General features: G+C 41.2%; 2 protein-coding genes, 1 long non-coding RNA gene and 2 other non-coding genes across 24 annotated transcripts in view; 2 read left to right on the top strand and 3 right to left on the bottom strand.

Annotated features, from left to right (window-relative positions):
• LOC119876651 overlaps positions 1 to 2,724 on the top strand; it is a 31,842-nt gene extending 29,118 nt beyond the window's left edge. The window contains exons 2-3 of the long non-coding RNA XR_005364603.1: positions 239 to 322; positions 2,163 to 2,724. This is a non-coding gene — a long non-coding RNA (uncharacterized LOC119876651). The remainder of the gene's footprint in view (positions 1 to 238; positions 323 to 2,162) is intronic.
• The window catches only part of LOC119876650 (inactive serine/threonine-protein kinase TEX14-like), a 113,513-nt gene extending 91,730 nt beyond the window's left edge, over positions 1 to 21,783 (bottom strand). For 15 of the 16 annotated variants that reach the window (XR_005364601.1, XR_005364600.1, XM_038547917.1 and 12 more), the window contains exon 1: positions 21,638 to 21,783. The gene's annotated coding sequence lies outside the window, so the exon portion shown is untranslated. The remainder of the gene's footprint in view (positions 1 to 21,637) is intronic. The other variant, XM_038547913.1, reaches the window with a different exon arrangement.
• LOC119876681 lies at positions 4,590 to 4,751 on the bottom strand. The gene has a single exon (XR_005365070.1). It is a non-coding gene; the product is annotated as a U1 spliceosomal RNA (small nuclear RNA).
• On the bottom strand, positions 10,802 to 10,965 carry LOC119873463. The gene has a single exon (XR_005365061.1). It is a non-coding gene; the product is annotated as a U1 spliceosomal RNA (small nuclear RNA).
• A 474-nt stretch (positions 21,784 to 22,257) lies between the features above and the next one.
• Positions 22,258 to 26,061, top strand: part of RAD51C (RAD51 paralog C) — a 57,399-nt gene continuing 53,595 nt past the window's right edge. For 3 of the 5 annotated variants that reach the window (XR_005364602.1, XM_038547929.1, XM_038547928.1), the window contains exons 1-2: positions 22,265 to 22,468; positions 25,539 to 25,797. Coding sequence is in view for 4 of the 5 variants with exons in the window: in XM_038547929.1 (XP_038403857.1) it covers positions 22,351 to 22,468; positions 25,539 to 25,797 (377 nt within the window). In the remaining variant the exon portion in view is untranslated. Of the gene's footprint in view, positions 22,469 to 25,538; positions 25,798 to 26,061 lie in introns of all 5 variants that reach the window. The other 2 variants (XM_038547930.1, XM_038547927.1) reach the window with 2 other exon arrangements.

Here is a 26,061-nt window from a genome sequence, read left to right on the forward strand (position 1 = left end):
TCTGGGAACATTTCTTTTCCCCTGTTATAAGGAGGACATCTTCTACATGGGAGTTTTATCTCTTGATCTCAGGAAGAAGAGGGGAGGTCAGAACCTACCCTTATATCTGCTGTTTTTCAAGTGATTTTAGCTCAAAAGAATCCTTATGTCAAAGTGGCCTATTTTGGGGTGGCATATTCTGCTACCCTTCATTGGTATTTCCCTCAGTAATTAGTATATGTGATTTTTTTTTCTTTAGGTCATCTCTGTGCACAACATGGGACTTGAACTCACATCCTCAAAACCACAGTTGCATGATCTACCTACCAACTGAGCCAGCCAGGTACCCAGCACATGTGATTAAAAAAAACAAACTTTGCTTTATTTAAATTTTTGAGGATATTTTAAATTACAATATTAATATTGTATATTACAATATTACAATAGTGATAAATGTCCCTTGCAGATAATTTGGAAAAGGCAGAAAAATATTTTTTTTTGAAAATATTTTTAAAACATTAAACCACAATCCTCTACAAAATTACCACTCCACTGTTAATACTTTGATATTCAACATGGTAATTTCAATATGAATATATATTTTAATAGGATTAAACCTCACACTATGTTTTCTATTCCTTTTGGTATATACATTGGATCACAGATAACTATAATCAATATTATATTGCTTCTATTTTATTGCCACTGTTCATATATATGAACAACCTTGTTGATTTATCTTTGTAAGTAACTGATGATTTCTTGGGGTTACTTTTATTTATTTAAATTTTTTTTAATGTGTGGGTTTTTTTTTTTTTTTAAGATTTGATTTATTTACTCATGAGAGACATAGAGAAAGAGAGGCAGAGACACAGACACAGGCAGAGCGAGAAGCAGTTTCCAGTGGGGAGTCCGATGAGAGAATCTATCCTGACTGTGGCATCATGGAAGGCAGACACTCAACCACTGAGCCACCAAGGCATCCCTAAAAAAAAACGTGGTTTTATTTTTAAAGATTTTATTTATTTATTACTGAGAGACACAGAGAGAGAGGCAGAGACACAGGCAGAGGGAGAAGCAGGCTCCATGCAGGGAGCCTGATGCGGGCCTTGATCCAGGAACCCTGGGATCATACCCTGAGCTGAAGGGAGATGCTCAACTGCTGAACCACCCAGGCATCCCTAAAAAAATGTTTTTAAGTAAACTGTACACCAATATGGAGCTCCAGCTCACAACCCCGAGGATCAAGAATTGCATGCTCTAATGACTGAGTCTGCTAGGCATCCCTCTTGGGTAATTTCTAGTAATTTTTTCCCTATAATTTTACAATCATCTTAAGAAGTGCCTTAAGTTATTATGTGTGAGTGGGGGCAGAGTAGAGGTGACATATGATACATATTTTCAAATTATTTAAAAACAATTTTTCCCTGATTTATCTTTCAACGTCTAGATCTCTAATTTTAGGGTTCATAGTTAATTATAAAAGTAACTTCAAGTTTGTTAAGAATGAGAGGGAAGCCTAAATTGTATAATGTACCATGCCATAAAACCAGCATACAAACTTGAATATATAGTATGATTAAAACTATTTCTGGGACACCTGGTTGGCTCAGTGGTTGAGCGCCTGCCTTTGACTTAGGGTGTGATCCCAGGGCTCCAGGATGGAGGCCTGCATCAGGCTCCCTGCATGGAGCCTGCTTCTCCGTCTGCCTGTGTGTCTCTGCCTCTCTGTGTCTCTCATGAATAAATAAAATCTTAAAAAATAATAATAAAAATTGCGTGACTACATTGATAAGATGAATACATTATTATATGACATTTTCTTTTTTAAAAAAGCAAACTCTGGGACGCCTGAGTGGCTCAGCAGTTAAGCATCTGCCTTTGGCCCAGGGTGTGATCCCGGGATCCAGGATGGAGTCCCACATCAGGTTCCTTTCAGGGAGCCTGCTTCTCCTTCAGCCTGTGTCTCTCTGCCTCTTTAGCGCGCTGTGTCTCTCATGAATAAATAAAAATCTTTAAAAATAAATAAAAATAAAAAGCAGACTCTGCTCCCAACATGGGGCTCTGAACTCTTGAACCCAAGACCCAAAGCTGCATATACTTTGAGCCAGCCAAGCACCCCCTAAGTGACATTTTCTTCCACCTAAAAATTCACTTTTTCTTTGATTTTAAAAATGTTTTAGGTGCCCTACCTACAGTACCTACATGTTTAAGTCAATCCTGAATTCATTGGTAGTTTGCGACACCAGGTGGCTTCACAAAAGAAAATTAAATGTTGAAGTATGCACTCTCCAACTCGGTGAAGAAAAAGCAGTCATTGCAGAAGAATGAGCATGTGAGTTTATGTACGTTAACACAGCAAGGTCTTCGAGGAGCTTAAAAGAACAGGAGAAGCTGGGCAGCCTGGGTGGCTCAGCGGTTTGGCACTGCCTTCGGCCCAGGGTGTGATCCTAGAGACCCAGGATTGAGTCCCACGTCGGGCTCTCTGCATGAAGCCTGCTTCTCCCTCTGCCTGTGTCTCTGCCTCTCTCTCTCTGTCTCTCTCATGAATAAATAAATGAAATCTTAAAAAAGAAAAAGAAAAAAAGAAAAAAAAGAACAAGAGCAGCTTTCCAAAAAATCAAAGCGACGGACACCTGGGTAGAGGCGACTGGGTGGCTCAGCGGTTGAGCAGACTTCTGCCTTCATTCAGCTCAGGGCATGATCCCAGGGTCCTGGGATCAAGTCCCCACACTGGGCTCCCTGCAGGAAGCTTGCTTCTTCCTCTGCCTATGTCTCTGCGTCTTTCTTTCTGTGTCTCTCAAGAATAAATAAAATCTTTAAAAAATAAAAAACAGGGGATCCCTGGGTGGCTCAGCGGTTTGGCGCCTGCCTCTGGCCCAGAGCGTGATGCTTGAGTCCCAGGATCGAGTCCCACGTCGGGCTCCCTACATGGAGCCTGCTTCTCCATCTGCCGGGGTCTCTGCCTCTCTCTCTCACTCTCGCTCATAAATAAATAAATAAACAAACTTAAAAAAATAAAAAATAAAAAACATAAAGCGAATAAAGTTAGAAAGTGACAAAATGAGATACAAGACAATTTTGGTAACAAGATCTACTTATCCCAAGATGTGGTCTATGTATACAATGGCATATTACTCAGCCATTAGAAATGACAAATATCCACCATTTGCTTCAACGTGGATGGAACTGGAGGGTATTATGCTGAGTGAAGTAAGTCAATCAGAGAAGGACAAACACTATGTGGTCTCATTCATTTGGGGAATATAAAAAATAGTGGAAGGGAATAAAGGGGAAAGGAGAGAAAATGAGTGAAAACATCAGTGAGGGTGACAGAACATGAGAGACTCCTAATTGGGAAACGAACAAGGGGTGGTGGAAGGGGAGGTGGGCAAGGGGTTGGGGTGACTGGGTGATGGGCACTGAGGGGGGGCACTTGACGGGATGAGCACTGGGTGTTATACTATATATGTTGGCAAATTGAACTCCAATAAAAAAAAAAGAAAGGGGGGATCCCTGGGTGGCGCAGCGGTTTGGCGCCTGCCTTTGGCCCAGGGCGCGATCCTGGAGACCCGGGATCGAATCCCACCATCGGGCTCCCGGTGCATGGAGCCTGCTTCTCCCTCTGCCTGTGTCTCTGCCTCTCTCTCTCTCTCTGTGACTATCATGAATGAATGAATAAATAAATAAATGAATAAATAAATAAATAAATAAATAAATAAATAAATAAAATCTTAAAAAAAAAAAAGAAAGGGAAGGAAGGAGAGAGGGAAAGAAGGAAGGAAGGAGGGAAGGAAGGTAGGTTCAAATGACTTACAAAAGAATGGGCTGAATATGTCGTATTCGAGTATAGAATGTTGAAAATGACTACAAAGATGTAAAATATGAGGACGCCTGGGTGGCTCAGTGGTTGAGCGCCTGCCTTCGACTGAGGGCATAATCCTGGAGCCCCTGGAGAGGATCGAGTCCCACATCGGGCTCCCCACGGTGAGCCTGCTTCTCTCTGTCTCTCTCATAAATAAAATCTTAAAAAAAAAAAATCTACTTATCCCCAAACAACCAAAGTATTAACAAATCATAACCTGGTGGAGGGGGGGAGTCAGAGCCTGCTTGAGGGCAGCCCAGGTGGCTCAGCAGCTTAGCGCTGCCTTCAGCCCAGAGCCTGATCCTGGAGACCTTTGGATCGAGTCCCAATGCCGGGCTCCCTGCACGGAGCCTGCTTCTCCCTCTGCCTGTGTCTCTGCGTCTATGAATAAATGAATAAAATCTTTATTTTATTTATTTATTTTTCTTTTCTAGTTATTTACGATAGTCAGAAAAAGAGAGAGAGAGAGAGAGAGAGAGAGAGAGAGAGAGAGAGAGAGGCAGGCAGAGACACAGGCAGAAGGAGAAGCAGGCTCCGTGCACCGGGAGCCCAATGTGGGATTCAATCCTAGGTCTCCAGGATCGCACCCTGGGCCAAAGGCAGGTGGCCAAACCGCTATGCCACCCAGAGATCCCTGAATAAAATTTCTAGCTTAAAAAAAATAAAACAGATGCTGCGTCATACAATCCCTTATCTACTCCGAAAAGACAAATTACCAAATTTCTGCTGGTTCAACAACTTATACAGGGGAGAGCGCGAACGCAGTCCCCACTACCACAAATTATGCAGTCGAGTTTCCCACATTTGGGGAAATCGCAGGGGTCAGCACATCCGGAGTGCAATGGATGAGCCTCGCCCTGGGAAAACCACCTTCGTGATCATGGTATCTCCCCTGCCAGGTAAGTATGAGGTGAGAAAGAACACAGCAATACCCGCTCCTGCGCACACCACTCTAAGGTTGGGGTCACTCCCGAAACGACTTTAATTGGCCTTTATCTACAAGTACTGACATGGAAAACGAGATTTTTGTACTATATATCTTACTATTGGTAACAGCAGATAATCATACACATTTTTCCAGTAAACACGACCCCAAAGGCTCCTTGTCTTAAATCTGCATACTCCACCTCCCGGCATTACATCACGTGCGCTCGACCCGGCAGAGCCGGCAGCTGCTCTCTTTTTTGAGGCTGCCTTCGCAGACCAGTTCCTTCCCTTTGCCCCAACCTAATTTTCCTGACGGAAATCCATCCCTCTCCCAACTTTTGGCGTAGCTGAAAGTTTTCAGATCTCCCTGCCTGAAGTACTCTTTGGCAAACGGACACGAATAGCTTCCAACCGCAAGCCAGCTTAGCTTCAGGCTTTCCAGAAATACCAATGCTCCACACCAAACCGGCACCATTTTCTCCTATTGCAGCAGGTGGAGGAGGAAGAGCGTGGAGGAGCAAATGTGGCTACGTGTTAACAGGGTATATTGCAGAGTAAGGCTTTGGGAATTCAAGATTTCTTTCTTTTTTTTTTTAAGGATTTTATTTATTTATTCATGAAAGACGCACACACAGAGAGGCAGAGGCAGAGGCACAGGCAGAGGGAGAAGCAGGCTCCATGCAGGGAGCCCGATGTGGGACTTGATCCCAGGTCTCCAGGATCACACCCTGGTTCGAAGGCAACGCTAAACCGCTGAGCCACCCAGGCTGCCCCATATATGATTCCATTTTATATGAAATTTCTAGACAGGGCAAATCTATAAGAGATAGAAAGATCAGTTGTTGCCTATGGCTAGGGTTGAGGCATGGGAACCAGGAATAACTGCAAATGGGCACAAGAGAATTTGGGGGGGTTTCATAAAAATGTTTTAAAACTGGATTGTGGTATTGGATGGGCAACTATATAAAATACTAATCATTAAACCAAGTAATGAGTGACTGTTATCTGTATATTACACTTCAATAAAGTGGCTAATAATGTCAAGAAAAAGAGCCATTATCTTTAGAGATACATACTGAAATAATCATGGCTGAAATACAAGGATATATGGGATTTACTTCAAAAGAGGTTTGGGGGTTTAGGATGTGAAGGTATAGATGAATCAAGATTGGCCTTGCATCGATCATTGCTGAAGCCTAGTATGGTATGGCTAGCTGGGAGAATACTATGTTTATCTCTTTTAGTTTACATGAGAAGTTTTTCATAATAAAAAAAAATACATTTTTCATAATATAAAGAAGGAAACCATCTTTTCCCTCATGATTTTGAGTACCTTGAGATGTTAATACCCTAGCCTTCCCATCTGTGAATAACAATGGATGGAGAAAAGGAGGAGGTACAGCCTCCTGGATTCTACATTTAATAGGTAAAAAAAAAAAAAAAAGAAGGTACAGGTCAGATCTAGAGGTCATGTTTTTCTCCTTTCTTTCCCCTTATATCACACATTCAATCCACAGTAAGTCTTTATCATTTTTCTTAAGAAATAAGAATCTGATCGGGATCCCTGGGTGGCGCAGCGGTTTAGTGCCTGCCTTTGGCCCAGGGCGCGATTCTGGAGACCTGGGATCGAATCCCACGTCGGGCTCCCGGTGCATGGAGCCTGCTTCTCCCTCTGCCTGTGTCTCTGCCTCTCTCTCTCTGAGTGTGTGACTATCATAAATAAATAAAAATTAAATTAAAAAAAGAAATAAGAATCTGATCCCTTCTCACTATTTCTAGTGCTACCACTTTGGTACAAGCCATTTCAATTGTATTTCTATGTACCAGCAATGAACACTTAGAAAACGAGAATTTTAAGTTAGGTAAAGAAAGACAAATCCTGTGTGACTTCACTTATATGTAGAATCTACAAGACAAAACTTAGATTCACCAATAGAGAAAAGAGATGGATGGTTGATTTTCAGAGGGTACGGGGGGTAGGGGGCATACTGGATGAAGGAAATTAAGAAGTACAAACTTCTAGCTATAAAATAAATAAGTCATGGGGATGTAACGTTCAGTATGGGGAATTTGGCCAATAATATTGTATTAACTTTGTAAAGCGACAGATTGTAACTAGACCTATTGGTGACTTTTTCACAATGTATACAAATGTCCAATCCCTATGTTGTACACCTGAAATATAACATTGTATGTCAATTATACCTGAATAAATAAAATAAAAAGAAAATGAAATTTTCTTCAGTGCCAGATACTTCATATTTTCCTACCACTTACATTTCCTCCTGCCTTTTCTTCTATTACTCTACATAGTCTACAATAATATGATTAATAAATTATTTCTTTTTATGATTGGAAGAGGCAAATCATAACATTTTCCTTTTTATTTTAGGTTTTTAAAAAAATTTTATTTATTTATTCATGAGTGCCAGATACTTCATATTTCCTACCACTTACATTTCCTCCTGCCTTTTCTTCTATTACTCTACATAGTCTACAATAATATGATTAATAAATTGTTTCCTTTTATGATTGGAAGAGGCAAATCATAACATTTTCCTTTTTATTTTAGGTTTTTAAAAAAATTTTATTTATTTATTCATGAGAGATACAGAGAGAGGAGCAGAGACATAGGTAGAGGAAGAAGCAGGCTCCCCACAGGGAACCTGATGCAGAACTTGATCCCAGAACCCTGGCATCATAAGCCGGGGTTCTGGGATCGTGAGCCACCCAGGTGCCCCATTTTTTAATTTATTTTTTTAAAGACTATTTATTTATTGTGTGTGTGAGAGAGAGAGAGATCATAAGCAGGGGGAGGGGCAGAGGGAGAAGACAACTGCACTGAGCAGGGAGCCTCATATGGGGATCGATCAACCCCTGAACCCTGGGATCATGACCTGAGCTGAAGGCAGAGGCTCAACTGACTGAGGCACTCAAGTGTCCTCATAACATTTTCTTTTAAAACCCCAAAGCCAGGACTCCTGGGTGGCTCAATGGTTGAGCATCTGCCTTGGCTCAGGGCGTGATCCTGGATCCGGGGATCGAGTCCCATATCGGGCTCCTCACAGGAAGCCTGCTTCTCCCTCTGCCTATGTCTCTGCCTCTCTGTGTCTCTCATGAATAAATTAAAATCTTTTTTTAAAAAAAACAACCTCAACCCAAACCCTTGCTAATATCCTTATCTTTCCAAGTGAGGAGTTAACAAGTAATAAAGAGATGTGATTTAAAATTACCAAGGGGGAGGGATCCCTGGGTGGCGCAGCGGTTTGGCGCCTGCCTTTGGCCCAGGGCGCGATCCTGGAGACCCGGGATCGAATCCCATATCGGGCTCCCGGTGCATGGAGCCTGCTTCTCCCTCTGCCTGTGTCTCTGCCTCTCTCTCTCTCTGTGACTATCATAAGTAAATAAATAAAAATTAAAAAAAAAAAAAATTACCAAGGGGGGCAGCCCTGGTGGCTCAGCAGTTTAGCGCCGCCTTCAGCCCAGGGCCTGATCCTGGAGACCCAGGACAGAGTCTCACATCAGGCTCCCTGTATGGAGCCTGCTTCTCCCTCTGCCTGTGTCTCTGCCTCTCTCTCTCTCTCTGTGTCTCTCATGAATAAATAAGTAAAATCTTAAAAAAAAAAAAAATTACCAAGGGGGCACCTGGATGGCTCAGTTGGTTAAACATCCAACTCTTGGTTTCCGTTCAGGTCATGATCTTGGCTTGAGATCATGGGATTGAGCCCTGTGTTGAGTTCCCCAATCAGCAGGGAGTCTGCTCGAGTTACTTTCCCTCTGCCCCTACTCATGCTCGCTCTCTTTTTCTATCTCTATAATAAATAAATAAATCTGTAAATAAAATAAAATTACCAAGGGAACTGACTGAAGAACTGAAAATTGTTCCCTAAATAAAAGGACAGAGGAAGGAGGGTACTGTTTGGGGGGGTAATATCAGCCAAATCCTCAGTATAAACAGCAGCACAAACATTATTTACTGAGGTAACCATGATGGAACAGCTATACAAGTTTTACAAGTAGTAGGTCTCCTGGCTGGCTCAGTAGGTAAAGCATGCCAGTCTTCATCTGGACTTGTGAGGTCAAGCCCCATGTTGGGCTTAGAGCTTACTTTAAAAAAAAGAAAGAAAAGAAAAAGAAAAAGCAGTGCTCTGGGGGAGGAATGGATGTGAGAAAGGGTGGATCAGGGGAGTGTTACTCAGGTTGAATCTTTCTGTATGATGCTTTCACATGCATAATGTTATTTTAATAAAATTGGGGGTAAAAATCAAGATCCAGGAGAAAATATAAAACACTTTCACTAGCAGAGATTGTACTGTAGTCTAGTTTTTCATTTTCGGGAAAATCTAACAATACAGCTCATGAGACATACCTGAAAAGGAGTGAACCCTTAGGCAGCCCGGGGGGCTCAGCGGTTTAGCGCCGCCTTCAGCCCAGGGCGTGATTCTGGAGACCCAGGATGGAGTCCCATGTTGGGCTCCCTGCATGGAGCCTGCTGCTCCCTCTGCCTGTGCCTCTGCCTTCCCCCCGCCCCCCTCTCTCTCTCTGTGTGTGTCTCTCATGAATAAATAAATAAAAATCTTAAAAATAAAAATCCTTAAAAAAAAAGGAGTGAACCCCCCCCCCCCAATTTTAACTACTCATTTAAGTGGTAAATAAACACCCAGGCTTCTTCAAAGTAATCTATCATTTCACACTCTTAATTAACAAAGTGAAGACAATCCCTTATTTACTCCCTTTATCCTCCTCCCTTGGTGCATTTCTAGGTGCTTAGTCACCCAGACACTTCCTTCTATTCTTTTATTGTACACTGCTAAGGAACAACCAAGTGGAAAAACAGCTGCAGATAGCTTAAGGTAGTGAGAAGTGAGCCCTCTAGTGGTTAGCAGAAGAGTACACTCCATTCGGCAAGGAACTGGTACCAAGCGAACGGCCGCGCAAGCAATAATGGCCGCACACATCGGTATACTAACGTAGATAATAGAATTACAAACAGCCACATTGAGGAACTAAAACCCAAGCAGCAAGCCAATCATATGTTTTTTCAAAGTGCAAGTTACTAGTGGCGAGTACAGATGCAGTCCCCCTCTACCAAAAATCATGCCCTCCAGTTTTCCATATTTGAGGAAATTACCGGTCAGCACACCCAAAGTGCAATGACAGACAAATGTATGTACAATGTAAACAGATCAGCAGATACTGCTCATTTACATAGCCTTAGCACCTTTTGGTGACACTGCTCTATAACTACTGGTTTCCTTGATGTGGGAGGCTAAATAATAGCCCACCAAAAATGTCCACCTTAATCCCAAGAACCTGTGAAAGTATGCCTTTAATTTGCATGATTACACAGGTGTGACCAATGATTCTAGGATGGGAAAAACAACTTACAATTATTCTTGTATGTCTAATATGTATATATTAGATCTTATTTATTCATGAGAGACATACAGAGAGGCAGACACAGGTGTCCCTTTTATGCCTAACAACAAAAGGGTTACAGAAAATCAGGAAGGTAGAAAAGGGGCGGCGCCTGGGTAGCTCGGTGGTTGAGCATCTGCCTTTGGCTCAGGTCTCAAGTCCAACCATCTAGGTCCCCTTCAGGGAGCCTGCTTCTCTTCTCCCTCAGCTTCTCTCTCATGAATAAGTAAAACCTTAGCTAAAAAGAAAAAAAAAAAGTAGTAAAAATACATGAAGTTTAAACCCTTGAAGTCCTATTATAAGTGGATATCGGGCAGCCCCGGTGGCGCAGCTGTTTAGCGCCGCCTGCAGCCCGGGGTGTGATCCTAGAAACCTAGGATCGAGTCCCGCGTCGGGCTTCCTGCATGGAGCCTGCTTCTCTCTCGCTCTCTGAATGAATAAATAAATCTTAAAAAAAAAAAAAACTGGCTATCACCGAGGAACGTGTAGCTCCTCATAACCACAAATAACTTGAAAATTAAGCAAGCTGTACTTACTTAAAATACAGCCTGCCTCTAGCCTTCCAAAGCCACTAATCACATAAAAGCCAATCCTTTTCTTGAACGACAAAACCAGGGGAAAGCGCGAACGCAGTCCCCCACTACCACAAATTATGCAGTCGAGTTTCCCACATTTGGGGAAATCGCAGGGGTCAGCACATCCGGAGTGCAATGGATAAGCCTCGCCCTGGGAAAACCACCTTCGTGATCATGGTATCTCCCCTGCCAGGTAAGTATGAGTTGCTGTACTTGCCCGGCACCTCACGCTCAGATGGAAGTCACTCTAAACATAGGATTACTTTTCTCATGCATTCTATCGACGCCATTGCTCTGAAATAAAGAGTCTTCAAACTATAGTTACTATGCAGCAATATTTTATATATCTGGATATTGCCAAAAATCTTGGAACTATAAGCCCAGTGTAAGCATGACCAGCAGTCATTGCGCTTATCTACATATTCCACACCCCTTTTGCTGATCTCATTTAGCGTATCGTATATTCCTAGCTACTGGTGCTGTTCAAATACAACTCAAAGGTAAAGATGCTCTACAGATTTAAAGATAAATGACATAAATTAGTTCCTTCTTTCAAGGTTTGGGAGCTAATGATGTCACTGATGTCTGGCGCAGATCAGCAAGCCCCTAGCCACGTAATTGAAAGACCAAGACTAAAAAGATTAAATTTGGGAAAACTACATATGAAAATCCAATTCGGGGATCCCTGGGTGGCTCAGCGGTTTAGCGCCTGCCTTTGGCCCAGGGCGCGATCCTGGAGTCCCGGGATCGAGTCCCGCGATCGAGTCCCGCGTCGGGCTCCCGGCATGGAGCCTGCTTCTCCCCCATCCTGTGTCTCTGCCTCTCTCTCTCTCTCTCTCTCTCTCTCTCTCTCTGTGTCTATCATAAACAAATAAACAAACTTTAAAAAAGACAAAGAAAATCCAATTCGTGTATTGCTAAAATAGGTTGTTCAAGGCTTCAAGCACAAGCACAAAATATGCTCTCTTTCAAATACACAGCAAATGATCACCCTTACTTGAAAAAGCAGTTGTATAAACACTAGTTCTAATTCTGAGGCAAGCTAACTAGGGAAAAGCTCACAGCACCCCCTTCCTATACACACATTTGGGGAAGTCCCAGGGGTGTGCAGAGCTGGAGTGTGATGATGGATTGTGATGATGGTCCACACCATTGGAAGCCCCCTGTCTGACCAGAATGTCTCCCTTCCCAAGCATCAATAAATTGTGTTTCTAAGTATCCTTAGCCCTGCCGGGTGCCAACTCCTCTGTGTTCTATTATACAAGCTGTCATCCGTCATCATTTTCTTTTTCATGGGTGTCTCCGAAATCCAGAACAAGACTACTGAAGACTCCATCCCAGAAGAAACTGCCCAGCCCTCCTTGATTCTTATTAAGATTTTATTTTATTTATTCATGAGAGAAACAGAGAGGCAGAGATACAGGCAGAGGGAGAAGCAGGCTCCCTGTGAGGATCCCAATGTGGAACTCGATCCCAGGACCCTAGAATCATGCCCTGAGCCAAAGGCAGATGCTCAACCACTGAGCCACCCAGGTGCCCTCCTTGACTCATATTAGACTCTTCAATAAGAGCAAATCCTATCTCAGGTAATGGTTAATAATTCCAATACCATATCCACATATAAATATTATTAGTCTTAATCCTATCCTTCCTCCTTCACTGTAAATTAAAATTGGAGTTTCCAAGTTCCAACTGTTCAATTGTCTCTCCATGATCACACCAGAATCAATTTTACAGGACTCCTCTGGTGTTCTCTGCCAAAATGAATTTTTTTTCAAAGATTTTATTTATTAATTCATTAGAGACACACATAGAGAGATAGGCAGAGACACAGGCAGAGGGGGAAGGAGGCTCCATGCAGGGAGCCCCACATGGGACCTGATCCTGGGAGTCCAGGACCACGCCCTGGGCTGAAGGCAGGCACTAAACCGCTGAGCCACCCAGGGATCCCTCAAAATGAATTTTTATTTTTTTTTCAGAGTTTTACATCTTTAGAACTGGAAGAAATAACGCTGATTTTAAACAATCTTATTAAAGTACAGATGGAGAGAGAATAAATATTGGGGCAGAGTGGAGGCAGAGACTCTGATGGGAGCTGCAACTATTCCTCAAATCTGACCTTTTGACTCTTTATTTCAAAAAAATCACCAGTTTGATTTTTATAGATTTTCTCCCCCCAAAGAACTATATAATATATATGCATATATATCCATAGACACATATACATAAACATATATATATGCATATACAACCTAATCTACAAATAAAATATCTATGTTTTGTGAAATTAAAGTTAAGAGATCTTGAAATCTGGCAGGAACCACTCATGTAAGGGAAAAAGGTGGTATCTATGAACTAGACTACTGTTACCACTAAACAACTCTTAAATTCAAACTGCCATTTTCAGGGATGCCTAGGTGGCTCAGTGGTTGAGTGTCTACCTTTGGCTCAGGTCATGATCCTGGGGTCCTGGGATCAAGTCCCATCGGACTCCCTGAGGGAGCCTGCTTCTCCCTCTGCCTATGTCTCTACCTCTCTCTCTGTGCCTCTCACGAATTAATAAATAACATCTTTAAAAAAAAAAAAGAAAAAAAAGTTTTTTTAAAAAACTGCCATTTTTATTTTTTTTTATTTATTTATTTTTTTTATTTTTTATTTATTTATGATAGTCACAGAGAGAGAGAGAGAGGCAGAGACACAGGCAGAGGGAGAAGCAGGCTCCATGCACCGGGAGCCTGATGTGGGATTCCATCCCGGGTCTCCAGGATCGCGCCCTGGGCCAAAGGCAGGCGCCAAACCGCTGCGCCACCCAGGGATCCCAAAAAACTGCCATTTTTAGATGTGTGACTAGCAGTGCTTTTTTTCTTCTTTTTTAAAAAGATTTTATTTATTTGAGAGACAAAGTGAGAAAGCACAAATAGGGGGTTGGAACAGAGGGAGAAGCAGAATTCCTGCTGAGCATGGAGCCCCAGGTGGGGCTTGCTCTGTGGCAGAGCTGACTGAGCCACCCACACCTCCCAGCAGTGCTTTCTTAAACAAGTAACACACAGCTCTTAAACAGCCCCTACTCTTCACAAGGCTAGTTTCAATATTTCACAAGAACTTCATTGTTATTGCCTTACTTATCAAAACATTCATCTGAGACAGTATGCCTTAGGGCAAAAAGGTGACTTTCCCTCACTTTCTTGTAGCTCAAGCAGGTTAAGAAAGACATTAGAGCTATAATCCTCACAGAAGCCCTGCAAACCTTAGTACCTTGAGGAGAGCCACATTTCTTTGATTGGAAAAATACACGGACATACATGTGTTTGTTAAATAATAACAAGTTAACACAGAAAAAAGTAAAGTTTTTTAGTTCCTTTTACAAAGCTTGAAAAACTATTGCCAAAGCCAAAGTAGATGTAATAATCTCACAGATTAATCTCACAAACAAAAAGACAAACTGTTAGCTAAATCTTTTTTTTTTAAGATTTTATTTATTTATTCATAGAGATAGAGAGAGAGGCAGAGACACAGGCAGAGGGAGAAGCAGGCATCATACAGAGAGCATGACGTGGGACTCGATCCAGGGTCTCCAGGATCACGCCCTGGGCTGCAGGCAGTGCTAAACCGCTGTACCACCAGGGCTGCCCTGTTAGCTAAATCTATAACAGCTTTACGAACTGGATCTAATAGGGTACTAAAATAACATACACAATAACTAAATAGGTTTTATGACAGGAATATAGGACCTAAGTACATAAGAGTATATGATAGAAATAGCATGTCCTATAGGTGAGGACAAAAATTAATTACCTCCTAAAGAGTGCTTAGAAAATTGGTTCACCACTGAAAAAAAATTACTTTCTATTTTATATTTTATTTTATTTTATTTTTTTTTTAAATTTTTATTTATTTATGATAGTCACAGAGAGAGAGAGAGAGAGGCAGAGACACAGGCAGAGGGAGAAGCAGGCTCCATGCACCGGGAGCCCGACGTGGGATTCGATCCTGGGTCTCCAGGATCGCGCCCTGGGCCAAAGGCAGGCACCAAACCACTGCACCACCCAGGGATCCCCTCTATTTTATATTTTAAAAATCAATAGGTTAAAATGTCCAAATTAAGTCATAAACCTCATGTAGAAAAATACAGGTATTTTTATGATTTTGAAGAAAAGTATTTAAAATGTTTTTTCTTGTTTATTTAAGTAAGTGATTTCTGCACCCAAAAAGGGGCTCAAACTCATGATCCTGGGATCAAGAGTCACATGCTCTTCTAATTGAGAGCCTGCCAGTTGGAAAAGACTTTCTAATTTCTAAGCATGTTACCAAAGTCAGAATTAAATACAAACTTCAACTAAATCTGCATACAACAAAAGTCAACAAAGTAAAAAATATCCAATTTTAAATACAAATGACAAAGTGGGAAGATATTTGCAATATACAGATTAGGCAAACAGCCTATATAATATGCGTATCAGAGAGGATAGGCAGCATATGGAATAAAAGCATGGGTTTTGATGTCAAAGCTGAGCAGAATATGTGGCCTATAGTAAGCACAATAAATATTAGTTGTTTCTGATAATAAAAAAATAGACATGTTACAAATATATATTTTAAATTAAAATATGTCAGTTATAAAGTGGGAAAGAATGTACTGATGTTCATAGCACCATTATTCACAATAGCCAAGAGTGCAAGAAACCCCCATGTCTATCCACAGATGAATGGATAAACAAAATGTGATATAAAAGTAAAATCATATATTACTCAGACTTCAAAGGGAAGGAAACTCTGACATATGCTACAATATGGATAAACTTTCAGGACATTATGTTAATGTTATGGTTATGAAATAAACCAGTCACAAAAAGACAAATACTACACGATTCCACTTCTGTAAAGTATTAAGAGTATTAATTAATTAATAAGTATTAATTAATAGAAACAAAGTAGAATGGTGGTAGCCAGTGGCTGAGGGAAGGGGGAATGAGAAGCTGTTGTTTAATGGGTATACAGTTTCAAGTCCGCAAGATAAAAAAGCTCTGGAGATCAGTTTCACAACATTGTGAAGATAATTAACACTATTGAACTGTACATTTAAAAATGATTAAGATGATAAATTTTATGTTATCTTACCATTTTACAAATTAAAAGTGGGCAAGGGATATAAATGAGTTATAATAAGATATATTTGCCCAATAAAACCATATAAAATTTTTAACTTAATAATAAAAGATAATAACCAGTTAAAATCAATTATACCTCAATAACAAAGGAAAAAATTAATTAATTATTTATTTATTTATTTATTTATTTATTTATTTATTTCCCAAAGGAAAAAATATTTAAAGACTCAAAGGCCAGTGTTCGGGTGGAGGTAGGAAAATTAGCCCTCAAATGCTGTTAGTAGGAGTGTAAGTGGTACAAACATTTGGCAATATGATTCAAAATGAAAATGTGCGTACTCTCTGACCCAAGAATTCTACTTCTAGAAAATACTGAGAGAGAGAGAAAGAGAGAGAGAGACTATGCTATTTTATCATAGCAAATAAACGTAATAATTAAACTGTATAGTGATAGGCCACTTATTAGAAACATGGGCCTCAGGAACGTATGCAACCCTTAAGTTTAATTTTCAAATAATTTGTAATTACATGGGAGAAAGCTTCTGACAAAATACTAAGTGAAAAAATATATACACGTTTATTTACAATTTGACCATAAATATGTAAAATAAATACATTATATGAACTTGTAGAAAGATTAAAATAACCCAAAATGTTAACATTACCTATGAGTTAAATAGAAAATGTGAGTTTTAGTTTCTTCTTTATATTTTCTAGATCTTGTCTTCTACAAGTATATGCTTACTACAAATTTATATTTTTCACCATATTTATGTTTTTTAAGATTTCTTCCATTTATCTGAGAGAACATAAGAGAGAGATATCACAAGCAGGGGCAGGAGCAGAGGGAGAAGAGACTCCTTGCTGAGCAGGGAACCCAACCAGGCACTACCACCATATTTAAAGTACAAATAGAAAAATATAGGGAGAGGGACACCTGAGTGGCTCAGTGGTTGGGCATCTGCCTTTGGCTCAGGTCATGATCCTGGAGTCCTGGGATCGAGTCCAGAATCGGGCTCCCTGCGGGAAGTCTGCTTCTCCCTCTGCCTGTCTCTCTCTTTCTCAGATCTCTTATGAATAAATAAATAAAATCTTTTTAAAAAAGAAAAATATATGGAGAAAGGTACAGATCAATCATCTAACCATCCTTTTTTTTTTTTTTTTTTTTTTTTAAACACATATCTACTTAGCACCTACTAAAACCATACACTGGGTTAGGGGCTCTAGGAAAACAATAGGAAGTAAAATCCACATGGTTAAGTAAATGATGACACAGAGGCACTTGGTACCGTGAGAATCTTAAAAGGGAGATTTGAGTCTTACTAAGAAATTTGGTCTGTATCCTAGGAGCAAAATAGGAAGTGACATGAGCTGAAATGTAGAACTGTACTGTAGAAAGAACATTCTGGTTGCAGTATTAGAGAACAGACGGGGGGAGGAGATGACAAGATGTACAGAGACTAGCTAGGATCTTGAGTACCTATAAGCAAAATGATGGGAGCTTGGCCTGGAGGAAGAGGCATGAACAGAATCAAGATATGTTAAAGAGAAACTTAATAGAATCTGTATAATGCATTGAACTGGGGAATGAAAGGGAAGGAGGTGTTGAGAATATTTCTAGGTTTCTAGTATGTACACATGGAAGGATGGATATTCAATTCATGGAGGTAGGGAATGCAGCAAGAGACAGGTTTTGGCAGTGGGCTGAGGAAGATAATGAGATAGGTTTAAGATGGCCTGAGTTGGGACCCCTGGGTGGGTCAGCGGTTTGGCGCCTGCCTTTGGCCCAGGGCGCAATCCTGGAGTCCCAGATCGAGTCCCGCGTCCGGCTCCTGGCATGGCGTCTGCTTATGCTTCTGCCTGTGTCTCTGCCTCTCTCTCTCTCTCTCTCTATCATAAAAAAAAAAAAAAGAAAAAAAAAAAGAAAAAAAAGACGGCCTGAGTTAGAGGGGCACGTGAATGGCTCAGTTGGTTAAGAGTTTGCTTTCAACTCAGGTTGTGATGCTAGAGTCCTGGAATCAAGTGCAAGTCTGGCAATTGTGGGGAGTCTGTTTCCCCCTCTACTATTACCCCACACTCATATGCATGCTAATAAAATCTAAAAAAAAAAAAAAAAGCTGAGTCGAAGACCTTTGCACTGTCCAGTAGGCAATCAGATACTTGCATGTGGAGGTGAGAAAACAGGGCAGGGCTAGAAATATAAATTTTTTAAGAATTGGGGTGCCTAGGTGGCTCAGTGAGTTAAATGTATGACTTCTGCTGAAGTCATAATCTCTCATGATCTCAGGGTCCTGGGATCATACCCTGCATTGAGGTCTTGCCCTGCATTGGGCTTTACTCTAAGTGAGGAATCTGCTTGTCCCTCTCCCTCTCCTTCTGCCCCTCTCCCCAGTGGGGCACGTGCTTTCTCTCTCTCTCAAATAAATAAATAAATAAATAAATAAATAAACAAACAAACAAACAAATAAAATATTTTTTAAAATTTATTTTTAAAGATTTTATTTATTCATGAGAGACAGAGAGAGAGAGAGGGAGGGAGAGAGAGGCGCAGAGACAGGCAGAGGGAGAAGCAGCAGACTCCATGCAGGGAGCCCAATAAGGGACTTGATCCCGGGACTCCAGGATCCCTCCCTGGGCTGAAGGCAGGTGCTAAACCGCTGAGCCACCCAGGGATCCCAGATAAATAAAATCTTTAAAAAAGAATTATTGGCATATAGTCATTGAACTGTCAATGTGAATAAGATAGAGAATTCGAATGAGAGCGAGAGCAGAACAGAATAGTCAGCAAAAGGTCTGCTATAGGTCTTAAAAGACCTGTCACATTTCAGGGCCAGATTATGGAAGATGAGCTTCCAAGGGAGACAGAAAAGCCAGATAGATAAGGAAGAAAATCTGAAGTGTGGCATCACAAATGAGGTTTCAAGAGTTTGTGGACAACAAACAAATATTGAGCTCCTACTATGTATAAGGCTTTGTATAATTGATATTGATACTCCAAATATATGTGTCTGAGGCTTTAAGTTTTATCATAACCACCTTTAAAGCTAAGCCTTAATTCAAAGTTTTTCTCGGTCAGAACAGCATTCATTTCTCTTTCCATTCCCAAATCCACTTGAACATTCAAGGTCACCATTTTTAGAAGTTCTGTATTTTTAAAGAAAATAAATCTCTCCTGAGCTATAAAACAAAAATTCAGATTGCTCCTCTACTATATGTCTAGAAAATAGCCCAGTTAGCATGAAAATATCTCACCTGAATACTTAGATTAACTATAGATATTGGCAATAATAGGTCATTCCCACCCTTAGTATCCTATCTAGATAACAATGAAAGCCAGAAATACTCAATAATGATCCTGACTGATGATATGCTCAAGAGCAGAAATTGTCACTTGCCATATCTCCATGCACATATTAGCACTTTATAAATATTTAATCTTGCTTAAATGAGCCAATCTTCTAATTTTAAATAGTAATCCAAGTAAACTGTTCACAAGATAATTGAAAGCATCAAGTTAAATAAAATGTGTAAAAGAACTTTTCTTTGGTACTTTATAACTATAGGCACTTGGGATCCCTGGGTGGCGCAGCGGTTTGGCGCCTGCCTTTGGCCCAGGGCGCGATCCTGGAGACCCGGGATCGAATCCCACGTCGGGCTCCCGGTGCATGGAGCCTGCTTCTCCCTCTGCCTGTGTCTCTGCCTCTCTCTCTCTCTGTGACTATCATAAATAAGTAAAAATTAAAAAAAAAAACAAAACTATAGGCACTTAAAAAATGTCTCAGGATTAGCACTCTGCTGAGCTAGGTGTTTATTTATTTATTTTATTTTATTTTATTTATTTATTTATTTATTTATGATAGTCACAGAGAGAGAGAGAGAGAGAGAGAGGCAGAGACACAGGCAGAGGGAGAAGCAGGCTCCATGCACTGGGAGCCCGATGTGGGATTCAATCCCTAGTTTCCAGGATCACGCCCTGGGCCAAAGGCAGGCGCTAAACCGCTGTGCCACCCAGGGATCCCCAAGCTGGTGTTTAATAAAGCTTTAATCAACTGAAGAAAGATGTACAGTATTTTAAAATGGAGAAAGAAACTAAAATTTATTACGGACCTTTTCTGTGCTAAACATTTTATATTTGTTAATGTGATCTTTCCAATAATCCCACTAATTATTACCTTTTACTTGCATGTGAGGAAACTGATAACTTGCTGCAAGGCTCACAGTTGGTAATTTCAGAGATGTGTTACAAATCCAAATTCGTACAAATGAGGTTCATGCTCATTTGTGCACAGCAGTGCCTCTCAAACTTTCTCATCAAGTAATGCCAAATTGCAATGGAAAAAAAGACATATGACATATTCCTAGGAGGCTTTGGGAGACTACTGAGGTATCTAGTTTTTTTTTTTTTTTTTTTTAAGATTTTATTTATTCATGAGAGACACACACAGAGAGGCAGAGACAGGCAGAGACACAGAGGGAGAGAAGCAGACCCCATGCAGGGAGCCCGGGTCTCCAGGATCACGCCCTGGGCTGAAGGCGGCACTAAACCGCTGGGCCACCCGGGCTGCCCAGGTATCCAGTTTAAACTGGATCTTCCAAGTTTTATGTTTATTCAAAAATTTATTTTATGTTTACATTTTACTTTACAATACATTAAAATTTATTTAATATAAAATATTTTAAAGGGCTTACCAGTTAAAATTCAATTCTTCTCTCTCTTAAAAAAAAAATTGAGAGAATCTGACACCACAGGAGTATTTTCCATAAAAATCCCATAGCTTTGTTTAGTTCCCGGTACCTGGCCTCATAAACCTGAATCCTAGTTTGAAAGCCTTACTAGAGCAAAATGCATTAAAGAACTGTGAAGAATGATGCGAAAACAATAATTATTGGCAACTCAAGGCTCAGAATAAGATATTAATAACACATAACTATATGACTACAGATAGAGTCGACTACTTTAACTCGCCACTGCCAGTGAAACAAAGTCCTAAACATGACTGATTCCACTCAGTTTGCGCAAACTTAACTGAAGCACTATCCTTAAATAGGTTAACACCATCTCTTCACCCAAGACCCTGGTAGCTTTACATGCATGAATTCTCCTCGCGAACATTTACGTAATGTCCACGGTGTGCGCAGGTGGGACTCATACCAGTAGTTAAGCACAGCACCAAGTGACAATCCACATTTTGACCAGTTCTACCAGATTTTCCCTGTCTTCCCAAATGGGGGACAGACACTTCTCGAATTCTACCCACAAAGCCCCCACCCTAAAGCAGCTCACAATTTGGAGGTAGGTCAGGGTAGAAGAAAGGGTACTAGGTTTTTTATTTTGGCTTGAAGAAAACTATGCTCTAAGCTTCTGTGTCCTTGTTTTCCTCATGGTTACGGTTGTGAGCATTTGAAATGTGTGGGATTTGCTAAAGTGCTCAACATATGTTTCCTTCCTTAGATCTTACGTACTTAAAGGACTCTGATTTGCAATACTTAGGGAGTTCCTTTAAGCTGGGGAAAAAATTTTTAAAAAAACAATCTTACATATGTAGTGAACGACTTACTCCCCTAAAGAAATCACATTCACTTACGCAAAGAGAGACTTCGTAAACCACCTTCCAAACCGCCTCAATTCCCTCAAAGTTCTCTATTTTAGAAGGGGATCCCTTCTCAACTCTGTACCAGAGCAGGAGCTCCTGCGTAGCCCAATTACTCCCTCTCAGGAAAGAGGAGCCCATGCCCACCCCGCTACTGAGACATTACTTGCTTACTTTTCCAGCTACTTCTTAAGCTAGGCAGGCCGTGAACCAACGGTCTCAGAAACCACCATGCTTCAGACCAGACTCGCGGGGAAGGCGTCAGTGGGTGCGGGGATTGGACGCCTAGGGCTCCTCGTGGCGTGGCGGTGGGGGGCTGGCCCACAATCCCTCGCGCGGGCGAGGGCGAGGGCGAGGGCGAGGGCGGGAACGGCGAAGGGGGAAGGCAAGGGGGAGACCCGACGTGAGAAGACATGAAACTGGAACCGTGTAATGGAGACGCCGATTAATCCTTATGTGGCCATTTCACATCCCAAACCGGTAACTGGCCAGTGTGTGCGTTATCCCCATTCGGTCACATCATTCCTATTAATAACCTTGAGGTTCCACCCAACGGCCCGGGGCTGAGTGCTGGAAATGAGGTGTGTAGGGCCTGGTTCTCCATCTTGCGGTCTCCACCCATCTTTTTACTGTCAGGATGTATGTTTGATGGGGAAACTGTAAATGGGATTTGTAAGAATCACGACAGAAACAGTGCGCCTACGAGAAAATACAGCACTCTTCTCAGAGCGGACAAGCCTAAGGCCGCCTGCAGTCAGGCCCAAGACCCCGCCCTTTCCGCCTTACGTCTGACGTCACGTGGCGCGCGCGCGGGCGTGCGGAGTGGAGGCTGCAGTTTAGCAACCGTGGGTGCGCGCGGATTGCGCGCGTAGGCGCCGGGTTTTGAAATGCAGCGGGATTTAGTGAGTTTCCCGCTGTCCCCAGCGGTGCGGGTGAAGCTGGTGTCCGCAGGTTTCCAAACTGCTGAGGAACTCCTAGAGGTGAAACCATGTGAACTCAGCAAAGGTAACGACTTCCGACGGCAAGCTCAGGCACACGGCGCCTGACACGGTCGGTGTCGCCTCCATCGCGGTTCTTCCGCCTTCAGGCTTCCGCCCAGTCTCCGCCAGATTCCTCCTCCTAAGGCTGCGTTTGCAAGGTGAAACCTCGCCTTGACTCCAGTTAAACATGGTGTAAATGGGTTAGAGATATGGTCTTAAAAACATTTACTAATTGTTTTCTCTACCTGTGCCTGCCGAATCCTGAGGATTATCTAATTGATTACTCAAAGGACCCTGTTAACGTGGATTATTATGTCCAATATACTGATGAAGGAACAGATGCTTGGGGAGGTTAAGTAACTTTTCATGATGCCTAGGATAGGAAATTGTCGGGCCAGAATTGGTCCCCAGACAGCTTGTCTAGTTTCAGCTGTTCCAAAGTCCGAGGGGCAAGGGATTATATTTAAGAAATGAAAGATTTGCGATAGGACTGGAGACACTAAGCGAGAAAGGGAGCAGAATCCCCAGCAGCTGGAGAAAGCAATGGAAAAAAGACATTGCTTCTCTTTTGTAATTCACTAGAAAAACAAAACCAGGGATCCCTGGGTGGCGCAGCGGTTTGGCGCCTGCCTTTGGCCCAGGGCGCGATCCTGGAGACTGAGGATCGAATCCCACGTCGGGCTCCCGGTGCATGGAGCCTGCTTCTCGCTCTGCCTGTGTCTCTGCCTCTCTCTCTCTCTCTGTGACTATCATAAATAAATAAAAAATTAAAAAAAAAAAAAAAAGAAAAACAAAACCAGAAACCCCAAACCTCTCATTCCAGAACACTGTAGATTATACATTGGAGGGAACCACCGTATCATGAGGTAAACAAAAATGACGCTGTATTGCCCTCATTCTCACTGTACATGTTACACTAAGGTGTGCTCAGAACTGCTCTTAAGATAGAACAAAATTTTAAGCCCTTGCCCTTATTAATAGAACATACGGAGGTTTTAACTCGCTACTCAAGAATCAATGTTGTAGACTCAATGTTAGCGATTTGTTTTAAAGCTTATACTGCACAGTTTCCCAAAGTTTGATGGGCTCTTTCACTTTTTTTTCCCAAAAAGTTGGTTATACAGAAAAAAAAAAAAAAGAATCTGCATGATAATGATAGCAAACAATTATGGAGCTTTCTGGATGGCCTCGGTATTCTAACGAGCTTTTCTTTCTTTCTTTTTTTTTTTTTTTTTTAAAGATTTTATTTATTTATTCATGGGAGACAAAGAGGGAGGGAGCCAGAGAAATAGGCAGAGAGAGAAGCAGGCTCCCTGCAGGGAGCCGGATGTGGGACTTCATCCCAGGACCCCGGGATTACGCCCTGAGCCAAAAGGCAGACACTCAACCCCTGAGCCACCCAGGGATCCCTCTACTGAGCTTTTCAACATGTATTATCTTCAGTTTTACAGTAGAAAAGAATCTGAGGCAAAAAAAGTTAACTTGTCCATACTAAGTACCTACATAGTAAGTGGTTCGTTCAGTCAGGGTTTACAAGCCCAAGAAACTGACTCCAGAGTTGAGGATTTTATTTTATTATTATTATTTTTAAATTCATTTATTTATTCATGAGAGACACACACACAGAGAGAGAGAGAGAGGTAGAGACACAGGCAGAGAGAGAAGCAGGCTCCATGCAGGGTGCCTGACATGGGACATGATCGGGTCTCTTATCTGATTCCATGTACATCAATTATCAACCAGTTGATAAATTGGATCCCAGTTACTTTAGTTTCAGCCATATCAATGCAAATGTCCGGTCTCAATGGAAGTCAATGGTTCTCATTGTAAATTTGTATGTTATTGTGATTTTTATATATCAGTTTCTTTTTTAAAAAAATATTTTATTTATTTATTCGTGAGAGACATACAGAGAGAGAGAGAGAGGCAGGCAGAGACACAGGCAGAGGGAGAAGTAGGCTCCATGCAGGGAGCCCGACACGGACTTGGTCCCAGGTCTCCAGGATCACGCCCTGGGCCAAAGGCGGAGCTGAACCGTGGAGCCACCCAGGCTGCCCCCAGAATTGAGGATTTTAATTGGATAGGTTTTCATTTCCGTATCACCTTTATTGTCCTTTATTAGCACCAAATTTATGTTCAAATCCCAACCAAATCAGGCACTGACCTATCAAACTCATAAGTGATGTCATCTTAACCATAATTTCTTTCATTAGCAGTTTGTTTTGTAACTGCCATTTTCTTTTTCAAGCCATATTGTCTGATAGGAATGAAATTGTATAGTTGAGGAAGCATAAATGCATTGTTTAAAGTATTGTTCATCAAATAATTGTTCTCATTAAATAAGTTGGACTGGTATGGGAATATTTCATGGCAATGTTTCCATGAAAAGTTTTTATTATGAATGATACATGCACATGTACTTCTTAAAGTTAAATCTTGTTTTAGGCAGTTAGAGACCATTTTCATTCTCTTCTGAAAAATAAATACCTTATTAGATTAAGATAACTGTGACTTCATAAGACCAAAGGGATAATAATTATTATTATTTTTAAAGATTTTATTTATTTATTCATGAGACACACACACACACACACACACACACAGAGAGAGAGAGGAACAGACACAGGCTGAGGGAGAAGCAGGCTCCATGCTGGAGCCCGACATGGGACTTGATCCTGCGTCTCCAGGATCACGCCCTGGGTTGAAGGCGGTACCAAACTGCTGAGCCACCTGGGCTGCCCCAAAAGGGATAATTAAATTTTTTTTTTTCCAAAGGGGATAATTAAAGGACAGACTGCCAGTACATTTTTATTGATAGTCTTGTAGGTACTCAAATGCTTTAGAGGTTTAGGTTTCTGAATTCTGTTTTTGAGGTAATAAATCTTTTAAGTGTGTAGAGACTAAGAAAATATAGATGAATGCCTTTATTAGCTTGATAAATTCAATAGTTAATGGAATGTTTCATTTTTATGTTTCTTTACTCTTGGCATCACTCTTACTATCTAAAAATTAAAATTAATGAAGACAACCCCATAGTTAAGACTTCAATTTCTAAAATCAGGGTTTAGATTTTTCTTTTTTTCTTTTACTTTCAGAAGTTGGGATATCTAAAGAGGAAGCCTTAGAAACTCTGCAAATTATAAGAAGAGAATGTCTCACAAATAAACCAAGATATGCTGCTACAGCTGAGTCAGGCAAGAAGTGTACAGCACTGGAACTTCTTGAGCAGGAGCATACCCAGAGCTTCATAATTACCTTCTGTTCAGCACTAGATAATATTCTTGGGGGTGGAATACCCTTAACCAAAACAACAGAAATTTGTGGTGTACCGGGTGTTGGAAAAACACAGTTATGGTAAAGTAAAATGTTCCCCTCTTAAGGGTAGGCTTAATAGCATTTTATGTAAGTAATAGAATATGGTGCTCTGGGTCTACATTCAGGAGACCAAAAAAGGCATGTATCTGCTCTTGATTTTTTTGTAGGGTGTATGTGTGCATATGAAACAAAAATCAGTTTACCATTTGTGTTATTTCAGTACCCCATCTTGATAAACTGATGTAATTATTTTGGTATCCAAAAATGTTTCTTTTGCAACATTGTAAAGTGATTTTAGGGTAA

This window comes from Canis lupus, chromosome 9 (genome assembly GCF_011100685.1).
Source record: "Canis lupus familiaris isolate Mischka breed German Shepherd chromosome 9, alternate assembly UU_Cfam_GSD_1.0, whole genome shotgun sequence".
Taxonomy (NCBI): Eukaryota; Metazoa; Chordata; class Mammalia; order Carnivora; family Canidae; genus Canis; species Canis lupus.